At 40.9% G+C, this 17829-nt stretch overlaps 1 protein-coding gene across 9 annotated transcripts in view; it reads left to right on the top strand.

Moving 5' to 3' along the window:
• CPQ (carboxypeptidase Q) overlaps positions 1–17323 on the top strand; it is a 164811-nt gene extending 147488 nt beyond the window's left edge. For all 9 annotated transcript variants that reach the window (XM_076329372.1, XM_076329366.1, XM_076329373.1 and 6 more), the window contains one exon: positions 15630–17323. In XM_076329372.1, the coding sequence (XP_076185487.1) occupies positions 15630–15790 (161 nt within the window). In that variant the 3' untranslated portion in view covers positions 15791–17323. The remainder of the gene's footprint in view (positions 1–15629) is intronic.
• Positions 17324–17829: the final 506 nt, after the last annotated feature.

Genomic DNA, 17829 nt, shown 5'->3' with positions numbered 1-17829 from the left:
CCGGTTTCAAGCAAGCCATAGCTCAGTCTCGTTTTGTTGCCTCTATTCACAGCCTGTGTGCACAAAGCTGCAGAAATAGATGACCACTAATGGCTAAAATCCCTAGTATTGGCAAAGCCTAAGTTAATCCTTGGGGTGTTTTTTTCCCCATGTCGGGGAGGTTCCTAAGCTGTTTGCACAGAAGTGTCACTGCCAACCTTGAAAATTGTTATTAGCTCTCCAGCCACCGTGACTCTGGAGCTCGTAGCTGCCAGCAGCATGAAGGAGATTGGGTCTGAGAGGGCATCTCTTGCTCTCTCGCTGTGCTGGAGTGTGAGCACAGGCTGAACATGTCAGGGCTTCGACACTCCGCTACAGCAGCTTGTTTTCTTGGCCTGAACAATTTTAGCCCTTCTAACTTCTAGCTAAGAAACAGATTTAATTGTGCAGCTAAAACTAAGCGACAAGTTTTAGACATCTTAATCTTGAAAACATCCCAAATTATACACGTCTTTAATTTTAAATCCCTAAGATGTGCTAAATAGGAAGCATTGAGGAAAGTTAATTAGTCTGCCTGCCTCTTCCTTTAGTTCCTAATTACTATGAGTATTTTTCTTGTCCACCAAAACCTGCTGGCTAGATTTTAGGGCAGATGTTAATGTGCAGTCACAATTAAAAGCACATGCACTGGATGCTGTTGAAGCCTCCAAGTGCTCTGCATTTATGTCTTTTATTTCAGGACACCCTGGGGGAAAGAAGGGATCATCACACAGTTAAAAATGTCATTTGCTTGCTTTCTTCCTTCTTTTCCATGCAGCTCCTCTCTTTCAGTCAGACAAGTAGCTGCCAGGAAATCTATTAATGGTAAAATGATTTTGAGACATGGTGCAGTGTTTCTGAGAACATTATCTTGGTGTCTATAAAAACTTTTTCACTCGGTATACTCAACCTAGTAACAATTTCATTTCACTATCCCTTGGCCCAAGTAATGACTTCAAGTTTCTAATTAGAGAGCAAATGGGAAGGGACTGTGCATGGTCCTTGGGGCCTGAGCTAAGAGAGCACTAAGAAACACTCCCGTAATAATTTAAGAGGAGTGAGAGCTCCTGCCTGCCGAGCCAGCTCTCCTGCCTCTGTGGAAACGGGCAGGATCGCTGCTTCGCCTGTGTCTTGTGTCCGTCCTCCCCAGCCCGCTGTGCCTTGGCTTCACCTCCCCAAGCTGTGCGAATCGTGGCTTGGGCCCCTCTCTCAGCCCTTCTTACGGCTTACCTGGGCAAAAACATCTGCCTCCCTGTTTTAGGTGTAGAGCATCCTTTCTGCAGCAAAAAAATAGGACAGAATTGAATACATGTCCCCATCGTGGATAGCGTTATTACATTCCTTTTGCTGCTTTTCTCCGGTCATTGGCTTTTCCTTTTTGATTTGCAGTGCATTTTAAATTCATTGAGACAGGAAAAAGTGTGATTGCTCTTTCACTGTTTCAAGAAGAGGATATTTGGCTGCTCTGTTCGCTAAAATAGATGGCTGTAAAGGCACTCTGGGTGCCTCTTCTAATTCCAGATAAGCCTTGGGCTCTCAATACGCAGCACAAGACAGAATCTAATTACTGAAGTCATTATTATTGCATCCTCTGCTACACTGTGTTTTTCAAAACCCAGAGCCACCTTTGGAGTCACAGCTGTGGACCCCGCTGGCAGCGGTGGGACGTGATGGCAGTCTGGCAGCCTGGGGACGATTTGACTGTACTTACCTGGAATGAGTTACTTATTTAAAGTCTCACTTGTCTATTTTTTGACCCTGAAAAGAATATGTGACAGCGGAAAGTTTCCCCTTCTTCACTCAATGCATTCTGACTTCAATGGCTGCATTTTCTGCCTTTTTTTCACCTCTTCTGAGGAACCTGATACTAGCTAAGTCTGAGGTTGGGCTACCCAGGACTAATAAGACCTGCCGTTTTTTCTTCTGTGTCAGTCCTTGTAGGAACGGGAAATGGAAACTATTCAACCGATAATCGTGCAAGACTATTTTGCAACATTGGATCTTAAAGAGAGAAAAATCAGCCTCTTTTTCTTTACTTTCAAATGCCTGTCAGTTTTAAAGTGAAGATGTAAAAGTAAAGTGAGGATGTGAAAGTAAAATAAATATTGGCCAGAGTGTAAACATTTTCTTTCAGATGTTTTTTTTAGGTAAGATCTTTAATTCCAGTTCGACTGAGTAGTCATTGCAGTCCTTTTAATTTTTCAGCATGCCATTCTGTTTAGCAAGTGCACATTTGGCTCCTGAAAGGTTTTAAATTATATGTGGGTTGGTATATGTATATGTGTATGTGTATATATATGTATGTTTGCTGTGTAAAAAAAGTCTTCAATTTATGTATTTGAAAGGAACCAATTGTCATATCTACTCTTTTCCAATGAAACCTGGGTATTTTTAACTTTTTGATAGACTGTAATGTTCATCTATATTCTCAGACTTCTCTTAATGATGAACATAGAATAAGAAACATTTTAATTGATCTAAGAAGTGTATATTAGTATAGTAATCGAAAGGCAGGTTGGTGAGGATAGAGATCTAAATCCATCTAATCTGGGTTTAATGCCTCAAGTGCTGGTCAAATTGGATTCTGGTTATTAAAACAATGCCTCCTATGAAAGGCAAGCGTAGGAATGCAGGGATTAAGATTTTTTGAAGGAATGTATTAAATTCTAGCTTCTCTCTATTAAAATCATTATAATAATTCAGTAATAATCTGGCATAGATCACATCACTTGTTCTAGGCTGCTAACAGTTGTCATCACTGGCTCTTTTTTCTCTTTGCATTAGGCTATAGGTGGTGTTTGCATGTAGCACCATAAACAGCTTTACAAGAGGGTGTTTGCTCTCGATTTCTTTGACTACATTCAAATCGAAATGGCTTTGATTTATACAGCTGTAAACACTGCCCTGAGTTTTAGCATGGTCACAATATATCAGAAGGATGGTAGGGAGTGTTTAAACTAATAGAAGTTTGTTTACTCTGTATTGTGTAGAGTCTGGTCACTGTTATCAAATGATCTGCATTTGTTGCATCATATGTAAAACGTGCCATTTGGAGCTGCTTATGAAATTTCTGTAAAAGATGCACTGAACAACTCGAGCATATAATTTAAAATGGGGCCTTGGACATTTTTAGTCCCATATGGTGAAAAATACGTATTGATTCTTGATTTGTGCAATAATGTGATTGCAATGGAGATAGTCAGATGGCATCTGGAAGAGGATTTTCAAAGCTACACTCACAGCTTGGCATTCCGGGCAGCTGGACACGCTGGTCCCTTTTCTGCTTCTGTAAAGTTTCACCCAACCAGTCTTTGCTTTTTTTTTTTTTAAATGGGGCCTTCACCCATATAGATTTAATTTGAATGAAAAAAAAAACCAAACCAACCCTCAAATTAATAAGAAAACAGCATGTTCTGTGCATGGTAATACAGAGAATGCAGTAAGCCTGTCTTTAAGGCAAATACTATTTCCACTTACTGGTATGACTGAGGCTCTGTTGCTGAAAGCAAGCAGGTTAACCTTTCAACCTAAAATTAATTGTCAGCTTCTCTTAGTGTTCTTTCTAAACTTGTATGACTTCTGTTTCACTCCTAATATATTTGCATTTTGACAAGTCACTCACTGTGTTTGCACTGTGGCAAAATAGCTATCGCAGCAACTCAGATTTACAGGTTGAAAGAATCATGCTTGTTAGGGACATTGCTTTATTTACTCTGTTGTCTTCTAGGATGAGTTCTGCTGTGTGGATTAGCCAGAGCCCACATACAGTTAGTGATACACTGCAGAGTCAGAGCAGGTGGAAGGAATTTCTGACCTTCCCTCCCTTCAATTTCTCCTTTTCTTTTCCGAATGGGGCCCCACGTGAAACATTAAAATAGAGAAAGATTCCAAGATTGCAGACAACAGTGTTGCAGCAGGTGTCTTCATTGTATCTTAATTCTTTTTTTGTTAAAGTATGTTGTTTCTTTGCAGCTTTGCTAACCAAAATATGCAATTTATTGCTTAAGAACATTGAATCGTTAGAATGGCTTATTTTCCTTCCTGCTACTTTGTATTCACAGCCGGTGGGACAACATGATCTGTAGACCAGAATGGGATGGATTACTACAGCTTTGATTCAGAAATGGCTCAAAACTCCCAGATCTGAACAGCCCTGAACCTTGCGATAAGATCAGATCTGAACTTTGTTTCAATTAGCTCTCTGTTTTTCTATTAATAATGAACTAGCTAAATATGCACTGGTTTGTAGATCAAATGAAAGAGGTATTTCATCACCAATATCTGGAGCATCTAAGATTTTTAGGAAATAACTTATATTGGTTTAAAACTCAAGTATGCATTAATCAGAGTAACAACAGATATTTTGAAGGATATTTTATTACTGTAGTCATAGTATTCTTCCAGCCTTGTCTAATGGTCCTACATCTAAAATCCACCATGACCTTGAAGAGTTTGATAATCTCAATGAGGTATGACAGTAAAATTGCTCATCCTGTTGGTGTGGTTGTATAAATGCACAGTTGCTGTTTATGTGATATAAAATATAATAGACTTGTAGTTTGCTTAGGATGTGTTTTACTTACAGTAGGGTGACCATTTGTTTTTTCGTAACTAATTAAGCGCCAGGATGGTCATTAACAGGCTTTGTTCACTATCTGGGCAGAAGAGAGCTCTGCTTAGTCAGGTCCTATAAATATTGGTATTTCTAGGAGTCAGCTACCTGCTGGGGAGGGCCCTACAGGAACTTTGTGATTAAACATCCAGTTGTGATCGTATCTGGGAGGGGAGGTTAGAGCCCAAAGGGAACTTCAAGGGAAAGTTTCCTCTCCACGTTTCCTCTCCATCTCCAGTATCCTCTGGGAAAGCAGACCTAAAGACTTGCATTAAATCGGACTGCAAGTTTGGCTTAGGAAATAGCTCCATTGATTGTAAAATACATGGAAGCTTCTTGAACTGATTGAAATGTAAGTGAATGCAAACAGTTACTGCAGACAGAAATGCTGCTCAAAACCCCAATATGTGGGTCATTCTCACAGTTCCCTCTCCCCATATCTGACCATCAAACCGTCCAGGGGGTGCCTGTTTCCACCAAATTTCTGGGGCAGTTTGGAAGCTGTTGGCACAGGGTGGAGCAAGTGTCTACTGCTGTGCGTTAGCAGGAAGCTCTTTGGCTAGCAGAGGACGGTGAAGAATGCACTTCAATACTTTGGGTTTCTAAGCAAGTGTATAACATCAGCTACCTGCTGCAGTTTTACAAAGAGTATAGAGACATATAGAAATGCATTTGATTAGGAAAGATGGTTTACATGGGTGCCAGTCTTACAAAGTACTTCACTTGACCCTCATGTGTGACATTTAAAGCTTAATGGCATTAAAATAAATCACATGCCCAAACTTTAACTGAGCTGAGGCATAAACAAACACATGAAAAAGAATTCTAAATTAGAGAAATTGTCAATTTTGCAGCGACTTTCATCCCTCAGCCCCGTGTTTAAAAGAGAATGCAAAATGTAAAGGATTTATAAATCCAACAACCAATTTTCAAACTATCAACTTTGTTAAGTAGTCTCTACATGATATTTGTAGCCATATACCTCATTTTAAAGAAAGCACAAATGAAATAAACTATGTTAAAATATACAGAATATATACATACATATACAGACATCTAATACAGGTATATAACCCTTCTAAATTGAAATGCCCCGAGTAGGGAATCCCCTAAATAGGGATCTGTGAATCACTGAACGAGGATGGTCACAGAGCCAAGAGAGAAGGGCTGCAAAGACAGAAAATGGAATGGAAGTAATGGAAGAGTCTGTGTAGCCTTTGAAGAAAGCAGTCATGCCTCACCAATCTAGCAGGGCTTTTTCAGAGGAGTTTGTAACCATTTTTGTAGTTGGATCTGGTCAGCAAAATACAGTTGAGTCTTCAAAAGCTCCTGGATCAAAGACCTTTAGAGAAATAAGCTACTGTGAGATAAGAGGTATTTTCCTCTTGCAGAGTAATACCTGGTTAAAAGAAGGTAGAAATAAATTGTCAGTCTTCTTAATGGAGAAAGGCTTTATTAGGCTGCACAGCCACCTTTTTTTGGGACTTTGGATGTTCATCAAATTCAATGTTAGCTGCAAAGGGAGTGAATAGCAAGTTGCAAAGTTTGCTGATGACTACTTCAAATATTTCATATCAAAACTGATGCTGACTGTGAAAATGTGACAGTAATCTCATAGTAGAAAATGTGTAAGTAATACAACAGCCAGCAACATTTCATTGTCAATTAATGCAGAGTAATGCAGTATATGTGCTATGCATACATTGCAACAGGATCCAGCTGAGTTATTTTCAAGAAGAAAGATCTGGGAATCACTGTGGCTAATTGTCTGAAATTGTCAATTCAGTAACCAGGGATGGTAAAAAACAGTGTTTTGTGCTGCCGGGGAAGGAAGAGAAAGCATCCTTAGGTAATGTGTTGTCGTATGCCACAGTCACATCACAAGTCCATTCACACGCTGGCGTTTGTGGGCAGTTTGGTCTTCTTGTCTCAGGAATGGTGGAAGAGAATTAGAAGAGGGAGAAGAAGAATCACCAGCAGCCTGCATCCTCAGAGATATTAAATAGTTTCCATATGAGGAGGATTCTTCAGCTTGGGAAAAAGCTGCTGAGGTAGGGTGTGATAAATATGTATTAAACCATCAATGGTATGGAGAACATGAACAAAGGAAGGCAGGGTGCTACTTCTGCAGCTCACAAAGTGAGAACCGTAGTGTGCCCACATGACATGCTTGGGCACACAGTGCATTTTCTGAGGGAGCTGTGGCTGACAGAGGTGTAAGTACGTTCAAAAATGGGATTAGTGAGCCTGTGGAGGATCTCTCCATCAGAGGTAGCCAGCCTGCAAGTGTGGGGTCATGTCTGGGCAGTGCTTGGGTGTTCAACACCCAGCTAGGAAGACTCACCCTTTTATTTTCTTGTTTAAAAAAAGAGCCTTACTGATTTAAGACAGAGGGTGGATGGGTGGAGGAAGAGCTTCCAGTGCCTTTTATTGATAAAGCTTCATCTGTTTGTTGGGGTTTTTTTTCCAGTCAAGGGCTGTTTAGGATATTATTTTAGAGTCTAGTCAACCTGTGCTCTGTGGAGTAGAACAATTTCCTTCCCTGAGACCTCATTTCACAGGATTTTATGCGAGTTTAGATTGAATCCCCAGCTGTTACCAGTCCTCTACCACAATGAGTGAAAAGGTAATGCGTTGCAAAAGTAACTGTGATAATCCTGAGCTGTAATTTAGTCTGTTTAGTGTATCCTGAGGATTAATTCTCAAATGCATTAAGCAAAACAAGAAATAATGCACACTTCATATTGTCTTCCTTATACTGTAGTCTCATTTAATTAGCTACTGAAACAACGGACTGAAAGCTTCCCCTCTGCCTTGTTGTTTGAATCATGAATTTTAAAGACTTTTGAGAGAATGACTCAGGAGGTGAAACAGCAGGACTTCTGATGTTATTTATAAGCTCTGTACTGGAAACTATTTCAGTGTCTGCAGCCATGAAACTCAAGCAACTTAGCCTGTAATTTCATCATTTGAGACTAAATGACAGGAGAACTAATGCTGTCAGCGCCCCACTAAACAGCATTAGCATTCTCCATTGCCTCTGCTTACTTGAAAAATGGATAATGAAATAATTGGCATTAAAGCCCGCTATCAACTACAGGTTATCCCACGAAAGACGAGGTTAATATGTGCACCAAAATACATGCAATACATGTCTGCAATAATTGGGTTTCCATTACAGTAATAGTTCTGAAGACTGCAATTAAGCGAGGGCAGCTCACAAAACATCTGTGCAACACCTGGTGCAAGCAGCCAAGCACTCCATGGGGCTTGCAGCACCGAGGATGCTGTGGCATGGGGGGAGCCTTCCAGCCAACCCATCCCAAACAGAACTACCATTGCAGCAGGCTTACTGCCTGGCCATTTAAGATTTGTGAGTTTGCTGGGTTTTAAAAAGACACAAAATGAAAATTAAAAACAGAATTAAATTATATTCCTGTTCATATCTTTCATCTGTTTCTTTTCCTTTGGTAGCTCTTTGACACGTATCCTTTGAAGGAAAAATCATGCGTCTCCCCACCTCTGCCCTGCAGTTTTGACCTTTTAAAATGCCCGGGGCTGCAATGCTCCAGCTATGAGAAGTGAGAGGCTATTGGTTCTGTTACTCTATGGACATATGTGTACCCCCACACCCCCGTTTCGTAGGAGCACAAAGCTGAGTTAGCGCTCTGGTGTGAAGAGGGGGATGCTTCTTGTATTCAGTATTTTATGCTTTCCTGGTACAGGAAGTGCCTGCAGTTTTTAACTGCACCGAAGGTTGTGATCCCTCTTTTTTTCCTAATCCCAGGTACTCAGTGTAAAGGAAAAGGACATATATATTTCATCAGGTCTTGCTTTATTTCCAAGGCACTGTAGTTTCTTAGTACATTCCTGAATAGTGTCATTGGCATTAAAAAGTCCAAGATTGGAATCAACTTGATAATGAAGTAAAGGAGTTTTTCCTGTTTCTTAAGGAAAAAGCAGGAAACAAAAGCAATCTTTAATAGATGGGGGAAAAAAAGGAATCTGTCTTTTGTAGCCAGGAAAATCACTGCAGAAATAAAAATAAGTTTTCAGATCAGGTGTTTGTGTCGACATCTTACTACAAGCAGTAACTTTGATAGTATGCAGATATGTGTTGACAGGGAGATGAAGCTTGAGCACATAGGTACTTGGAAGATGCAAGGGATACACATATAAGTTATCTTGCAAAGCCTTTCTTTTAGCTTCGTAAACTTTTGGAAACATTGAGCAAAATACCCCTTGTTAAGGCATTTCCAACTTTGCTGTTAGGAGGTAGTACAGCTTGCTCAACACAGCACTGGCCTAGGCTCAGATGTCTGGCTTTCTCAGCTGCTGTGAGAAAATGAATGTGCCATTTCATCTCTGCATGCCTCTCTCATCCTGCAGTCCCTCTTGTCTGTTTAGAGTGTGTGTTCTTCTGAGCTGGAGTCTTTTTTATTTGGAGAGGTATATATACTGTGTAAAATAGTGGAGTGGCAATTCTGTCAGCTCCTCTAGGAACTACTGTAAAATGAAACCTAAAAGTTATACATTATTGTAATTCATTAGCATATTAACTTCACTATATATGGCAATGTACATGTAGAGGTCAGTATCCCAAAGATCTAACTGTAATACTGAAGACCCAGCACACCCAAGGGAGGTTACACAAACAGTGGGGAATTTCCCGTTGTATTTGAAAGTTTCATGGAATAGTTGTGTTGTGAAGTTTACTTGAAAGCAAGGACAACTGGGAAGCCATTGATAGGGCTGTACAGCAAACATGTACTGACTGCAAGACTCACATTTGGCTTCCTTTGGCAATTAAATGCTGTTTGGGATATAAAAAAGAAAAGAAAGAAAATGTAGGGAGGAATGTAATGCAAAATGTTTTACACTGAAAAAATACTCGGGAGTTACTATATGCTTTCCCCCTTGAAGATATCTGTGTTTTATGGAAACTGCCTTTGTAATCATTCTGATAATCAATAACTAATTTTCCAGTCATTGTTTGCACAAATGACAATAATTTTAATGCTTAAATATCTGGCAATAGAGTTTAATCTAATGATGACTTATCACAGCAGTGCATATGAATGTGCCTGACGGTGATTGACAAGAAGCAGTGGTCATCACTGACAACGCTCATTATTCATTTTGTGTTTCATTCATCCTTTTACCTCAATAGCAGCATCACATCTTCTTAAGTTGGCAAGAAAAAAATGTGGCAGACAGTTTATTAATGTGTGAAGAATTGGTGTTTAATGTGGACATGTCATAAGGCAGATAAATAGTCTGGTCATCAGCTAATGAATATTCACATTGTGCATTTCCTACTGAGATCAGAAGCTAGAAGGGATGGGCTGTTTTTCAGAATTCCTCAACGTGTGTGTGTGTGTGTATTTTCATCAAGATACCCTTACGTAGCTGTTTACTGAAAATATATTGTCAGTATCAATTACCAAAGCAGCTGCTTTTATCTGCCTTATGCAGGGCATCAAACCGTGTATGAAATAGCTGGTTATGGAGACTCATGAAATGAGTTCAAGACATGAATGAGCTTGACTTGAAGAATTTGTTTATGGTGTGTCAGTTGTGAGATGTCTGAATGAGCCAAGGGAATGGCACCATGGGATAGAGTCCCACAGAAGGGTTGAGATTGGCAGGCACCTCTTGAGATCATCTTGTCCAACCCCCCTGCTCAAGCAGGGTCAGCTGCAGCAGGTTGCCCAGGACCATGCCCAGTCAGGTTTTTAATATCTCTATGGATGGAGACTCCACAACCTCTCTGGGCAACCTGTGCCAGTGTTTGACCACCCTCTCAGTAAACTGTTTTCTGGCGTTCAGATGGAATTTCATGTGTTTTGTTTCATGGTCATTGTCTCTTGTCCTGTCAGTCAGCACTGCAGAGGGGAGCCTGGCTCCCTCTTCTTCATTCCCTCCCATCTGGTATTTTTACACATGGATAAGACACCTCCTGGGCCTTCTCTTCTCCAGGCTGAACAGCCCCAGCTCTCTCAGCCTTTCTTCATATGAAAGATGCTCCAGTCCCTTAATCATCTTAGTGGCCCTGTGCTGGAGCTCCAGATGGGTAGATGGAGAGATGCCATTTCTGGAGATGGTGCCCCCGGTGCAGTGGCACAGGAGGTGGCGTATCTTACTCCTGCTCCATGAGGTAGCCACCATCTGGGGCTAGGAAACAAGGACCTGAGGGGATGTTTGTGACAGTGCCTTGGGCAAGTCACAAACAGGACAAACGGAGAGGGTGGCAGGGTTGGCAACAGTAGCAGCAAAAGGTTGACAGACAACAGTTGTTATGTTTGGTTGTTGCTTCTGGTAACAGCGACCATAATTCACATTAACAAAACAAAAAGCAACGGACTGCTTTGGTGCAGTTTTATACGATTGCGTTATTTTTCTCAAAACTGCATGACAGTGAACCAATTCACGAAGAAACACTTGTGCTTGGTGGTGAAGCTGGGGAGATGGCAAGTCTTAAAAGAAGGTGCAGCACTTGGGGAAGGAAGAAGAGGTAAATAGTATTCATATTTGAATTGTGTGTAGCAGGCCTGCAATACCTAGGATCAATACGTTTCCCAAGAGCGGATTTGATCACAGGACACCTGCCTGCTGTGCTAAGGGTACCCCTGTGATTAATGATTTTGCCAGCTCAGATGACACCAGTATCACCCCAAGCCCCCCAGTGCAATTTAGGTTTTCAAGGCATTTGGTCACAAAAGAGCGTATGCTGGTTGTGCATATTTTTAAAATTACTACCTTTATGGAGTAAGTTGATCTGTTTTGCAAGTGCTGTCCTGCTCTATAACCTGAGGACAAAATTGGTTTCATCTGCAGCCTGCTCAGTGTGCAGACTCACTAATAGGTCAAGTATAAGGAAACAATCTCAGGAGGAGTCAAAAGCAGAAAAACAAAACAAAATAAAAACCCACAACCTCCACAACAAAGAAACCAGAAAGCCCAACCTCAGAAGTTAGAGGCATTACTGAGCGTTTGCCTCTGACCCTACTTATGCAACTATTTCCCACAAATGGCAAGTAAGGTGGTGCCTCGCTGCGACAAGGAGAACCCTGCTTTAAGTTCCTGAAACACACACGTTGTGCTACCAAATAGTGGACTGCTTGGCCCCAGCAGCTGCTCCAGACATGAGATGTATCTTCTCTGGCCCCTCCGTCAGACTCATGCCAAGGGGTCCCACCAGGCACCTGAGGGATCACAAGTGGCACTAAATAGCTGCTGTTAGGTAACTGAACTGGACCACTGTACTAAAGAGGGTTTCCTGCCACTTTGTAATGGAATGATGAATTATCTGTGTATTATCTTATTGAAGCTGTAAATAATTAATTATTTTCAGTTTTTAATTTCCAGTGTTTTTGATGCATTCAAATAATAAATACAACATTTTTGGCAGCGGTTTTTAACATTCCCTGTTTCCATGCCACAACATCTACTACATCCAGCTAGAAGCAGTTTCTCACTGAATTCCTTGTCGACCAGCAGTGTTCCTCATGTTACAGTGATTCACATAATTGTAAATGTGAACAGACTGAAAAAGGACAATTAAAGAGGGTTGTTTGGCAAACATCCCTTTTTTCTTTATGGGTGTTCTTGCTCTGCAAACACAGGAAAGCAGCAAAGCACATAAAACGTTGACAGTGGAGCACCCAGTCTGTCGCTTGTTTTTTCTTTTTGAGTACTGGTTCTACCTAGAAATCAGAATTAAATCCTCCCATCTGAGGATTTTTAAGTAATTAGACCTTTCAGACTCTTGTAAGGCTGTATACTATCCCCTTTCTAGGTGGCTAGCATGGAGACGAGTGAATAATTTATAGCAGGTCTACGAGACATGGCTACTACTCATGTGTTTTACTTGACTGCTAGCTTATGTAGCTGGCAAAAATAAACCTCCATTTGTTACTGTCTGTTGTTCCTGAGGAAAATGTTACATAATAACAACAAAAAACCCCCTTAGATCAATTTTAGGTGAAAGAACAAAATGGTTAGCAATTGGAGTTTTAAAACTTGTATCTAGGTGAATTTTTCCAGTTTCTTTCAAGCTTCTGGAAGTGGCATGTTTGGCTTCCAGGCAAATTTTGTTTGAGAAGGGTTAATAATACAGGGACTATCGAGGATCCAGTTTGGTCAGCCAGCTGATGTACTTTGAAACCTCACTGTCTGAAGCATTATTCAGAGTTCTTCTCTCCATGCCCCTCCCCTGCCTTCTGTAGGATGGCTGTTTGTGCTCAGAGCATTGCTGCTTCTGTTAGTTTTTTAGAAAAGGGGCTGTAGGATCCCACGGACTTTAGGTAACCCAACATGACTGCAGTCCGCAGAGCCCTGCAGAACTTCCCTCTTCACGGTCATCTGCAGGGGTTGATCTCAGTCCTGGATGCATTTACTGGTGAAAGGGCACTATTCAGTGTCTTGCCGCAGCCTGGCGACCTCTGGAAGCCATAAATATCTCCGTGCAGCTAACATCAACATGGAGGAGTCTCAAGTCTGGAGCAGGAGACATGAAAATTGCTTGCAGTCATATCTGTGCCCCAGGGTGTTTCATGTCTAGAGGCTTGCGTGGGGCCCTCGGCTGTAAACTGTTCTTGTGCTCAAAGCCAAGAACATGGATTTTCACTTTTGTTTCTAATTACATAGGATGAAACTGCTTTCTTAGGGTCTTTTCCTTAGTCTCACAAGATGTTTACAGGTCACTTGACTTCAATGCTAGCCCAAGACATGAATGAGTTTAGGAACCCTTCAGTATTCTCTCTACTCACACACTCTGGTGTTTCTTGCGCAGTAATTGCTTGATGCCAAAGTCAGATCATTTTCTGATTTTTAAAATCAATTTAGAGAAACAAATCTGTTTCAGCATTTCAGGGAGATAAACATTACAAAGCAAAGGGTATTTATCCTTGCTCCATTCACAGAGATAAAACGCTACTCTGTAAATCCATAGTTACTGTGATTAGTGAAATGTCTATGACAAATTCCAGGCAACCAATTTTTGTCTTGAGTCTTGTAGAAGTATTCAAAAATTGCAATGACTTTGCCTCACTGGCTTAACTTGTAATGTGTCTGTAGTGCAGAAGTCCATCAGTTAAAGAATTTATCATAGTTCAGCCCTTTTATGGTTGTATATATTTAAAAGAATTCAGAATCAAATTTTAAAAGTGAATGAGTTGACATAAATTCAATGCTAAAATTATTGGAACATAATTCAGCACCTGTAACTTACCCAGTGACTTCCATGGGATTGCATTCAAGTCAGTAGCAAACAAGTCTCTTAAGAGCAAGAAGAGCCTCTTAAAATAAAATCAATCGCAATACTGTATAACCATATGCTACAGCATTTGGTCTTTCTGCGTATCATCTCTCTTATGAAGGGATCTTAATCTTGGATGGAATTATAAAATGCATGACCTTTCTTTTCCTTCTCTCTAAAATAGCAGTGAAACAAGCAGTCCAAGTCAGTTCCCATTACAGCAATAGAAACATGCTTGTTAACCACAGTGAGAGCTGGACTCTGTCCTGAATGGCTATACAAGTGATCAAAAGATACGTATTATAGGAATGTACAGTTATGCTGTGAGAAATTTTGCTTTCATTCTCTTCAAAGGTTTCAGGCATCTCAGGGAAACCAAGAAAAATCGTAACAGTAAGTCTTATGAGCGCACATAAGTTTATCAAAGCCCTCATCATCTGATACTGATTTCCACTGCATATAAATATATATATATGAATAATTTATTTACTTCATCTTTATAATCAAACAATCCTGGATTTTTTCTGTCTTACTTGGCATGGTAGGAGTAGCCTCAGTCTGTGTTTCGTCTGGGGCCCATAGCTCTTACTCATGAATTCACATCAGTGCTTGTTCTCTGGGTTGGATGACCAAGCGAGGAGGGAGTCGTCTTGTGCTAGGTGGGAGCTGTTCACCTTCTAGCCCCAATCAGCGGGCAGGCCAAGGGAATCAACGCAAAGGAATTGCAAGCAGTGAATCAGTGTGGTGGGGGTTTACTTATTTTCAAAATTTGCGGTGGAGTTCTGTTATGATGAGAGGGTTGTTGAGATTAAAACAAAGCAGATGGAGGCTGATAAAACCAGAGAAGAAGAGGCAGAGGTAATGAACTGGGAGAGAAGAAATTGCAAGTGGACGGGGAGTCAGAGAGAATCGGTGGGGACTGGACCAGGCGGAGAATGGCCAGAGTGAAAATACCCCACTTGTGTCTCTGCTGCAGTGCCCGGTGGGGCAGCAGCTTCTCCTGCTCCTCTTGGCTTTGGTCTGCCATGGGGCCTTGAGTGATGCCTCACCAGCATTATTTGTGCTCTCTCAGCCCACCTGGCTTGGGGAAGAGTAGTCCTTTCCCTGCCCGTGTGCCCCCCAGAGGGAGTCAGTTGTTCCTGAATTGGAAGACCTGTGGTTTGACCCAACTTGCTTCTGCCCTGGCTGGTGAGGACTCCTGACAGTGAGGGTAATGTAGTCCTGGGCTATCTGGGTTACCCCAGGTTATCTGGAAAACTGCTCTGAAACAGCACATCCCTGTGGTCAACAGAGGCTCAAAAGCAGAAGCCAATTCCAAAGCTTTCCCCACACAAGTAACAGCAAGGAGAAGATCCATAGCTCAGTCATAACTCATCATCAGAGCAGTGGGGTGAAGAACGGAGGAAGCGCTGCCGTGTGTGGGGTTACTGTAGGGATTTTCCTGCCTGGATTCTGGTAGTCTTAGAGGAAAATTGATGTATACTGTTGCTGAGGAAATGAGTCTCCCAGGGGAAGGTCGGCTTTTCACCGGTGTGAATTTTTGCTGCCTCATGCTCACTCAAGTCAATTAACCTAAAACCTACAAACTGCACATGCCACGGCTCTGTGCAGTTATTATATGGAACTTTATACAGTTGCATGTGGATTTAATCATAAACAGCCCAGGAATGGATTCAAGTTTATATTCCTCTTTAAATATTTGTATTCCTATAATGGAATATTGCCCATTTTTCTCTGTAGGTGCCAGCCTGCGTGATGACCTCAGTAAATACTTCTGGTTTCATCATTCTCAAGGGGACACGATGACAGTTCAGGATCCAAACCAGATGAATCTCTGTGCTGCTGTTTGGACTGTTGTCTCCTATGTAATTGCTGACATGGAGGAGATGTTGCCAAGGTAATAAAACAGCAAGAAAGAAGATTCCTGTTCTTCAGTAAAGACTGTGAGTCCACTAATGCATGTGGTCTACAGCTGTGGGAAATTCCATTTTTCACCCTGATTTTGTACAGTATTATGTCTGTTTTCCTCAAAGCATATGCTCTTTTACACATTCCTGTTTCTTTTTGCTGTTTTGATATCTTCCATTCGTGATTTTCACTTAAAATTTCTTCTTTTAAGTAGTTTTTAAATTTCTGATGAAGGTATGATACCTCTTTGACTAAGATATAATAACCATTTGCATGCAAAGTGATCCTGTGCAGCAGGAAGAATATACCAAATAAATTTGTTGCATCAGAATAATTAATGTATTGAGTTAGTGTTCACCTTTATGGGCTTGTTTTCTGTCTTTCACTCTATGCATTAGAATGATGTACTATTAATAAAACAGCCATTTCTTTTTACTCTCTTAAGGTAATACTGTAGTTTCTATACAGTTTTCAGGTTATAGGACAAATTAATCTTGGCCATTTTAATGGTAATATATGGTAAAATGGTCAAATAATGGCCAAAATGCTAAAATAATAGGGCTTTTAATAGTTCATTCAGCTCCCGCTGTTAAATCTTACTAAAGATTGCTTCATGCGAGACTCAGATAAACCAGGACATAGAGGATAGGAAGCCAACCACGGGACTCCCAGATCTCCTGTGTTTCTTCAGGCACCTCCCCATGGAAAGCTGTGCATGTCCTTTTCTTTCTAATGGAAGACTCGCCATAGTGACATGCAGAGAATTTTGTATGGCAGTTTTTCTCTTAAATGCCATGATCTTTCAGAAACAGCATCACAGCTGTGATTTATGACCTTCACTACCTGCCAGCTGACATCCAAACGAAGTGTAAGAGCAGATTTTGATTCAGGCTGCAGAAGCCATTCCCAGCCACCCCTCTCTTGCGGGGATGCCCTCCCTTGCCGGAAGCCAGGTGAGAGAATGCTGGTACATGCGTGCTTTGATGGAGGAATTAATCTGGGAATTTGATTCTTGTATACTTTGTTGGGTTTTGGTTTTGTTTTTTTTTTCCTGCTCAAAGATTATGAATATTCAGATGAGTTTCAGGGGTATCTGTAGAGAAGATATAACTGGTGCTGGGTAATATTTTAAGGCATATGATTTCTGCTCATTTCTTTGTGACATGATCCTTGTTTCTGCTTTTAAATTTTACAACAAGCAAACTCACTGATGTAAATAACTGCTGCAATATAATCAACACCAAACAACTAACGTAACGAACAGCATGGGGTATTAAACCAAATGGCAGGCAGTCCCTGGTGCTGTTAATCAGTTCTGTAGCTGAGCAATAGCTGAGTGATGAGCCATTCATTTTTATAGAATTAATAACCATGATATCTGTTTACCATGATAATAGCAGGTTTACATCAAATGTATTAAATATTTCAGTTTTCCCTCCAAATCATTTCAGGAACATAAAAGCTGCCTGGAGATACTCTGCTCTTTCTTTTTAAAGAAACAGTATTGAAATAAAGTTAGCAAAAATTTCTTCTGCTTTCAAGGCATGATGCCTATGCTTCTTTTTTCTGATTTGCTTGAGAAGAGCATAGTGGGTGGTGCTCACCACTGACAGATCCCCAGCTGTCTCTAAATCCAGCCTTTTGACCTTCACAAAATATTACTGACTGTTTCCTGAGCTGCGTTCCACATCTTTTTCCCTCAAGGTATGCCACTTTGTACATCAGAGATTCAGAAGGGTTCTCCGTGAATTTACATTTATTGTTACAAATCTTAACCTCTCCTTGCTTGGAAATGGGGCTCATTGTGTTTTTCTCCATTGTCTCAAGTCAAACAGAGAATCTCTGGAGTCAAGAATACTCTCTGCAGAGCAGAACACCACTGGGGTATGCACGTGGCACCACAGCGCATCCCAAGGTGTGCTTGTTGGCTCCTAGGCTACATCAGATAGGCTGTAAAAATTAAGACCTTGATGCCCCTGAAGAAAATTTAACCTTTACATCAACTTCAGATACACAGTTCTAGAGAGAAGCT

This window comes from Aptenodytes patagonicus, chromosome 2, assembly GCF_965638725.1.
Source record: "Aptenodytes patagonicus chromosome 2, bAptPat1.pri.cur, whole genome shotgun sequence".
In the NCBI taxonomy this organism is placed as follows: domain Eukaryota; kingdom Metazoa; phylum Chordata; class Aves; order Sphenisciformes; family Spheniscidae; genus Aptenodytes; species Aptenodytes patagonicus.
This window is presented reverse-complemented; position numbering and strand designations above follow the sequence as displayed.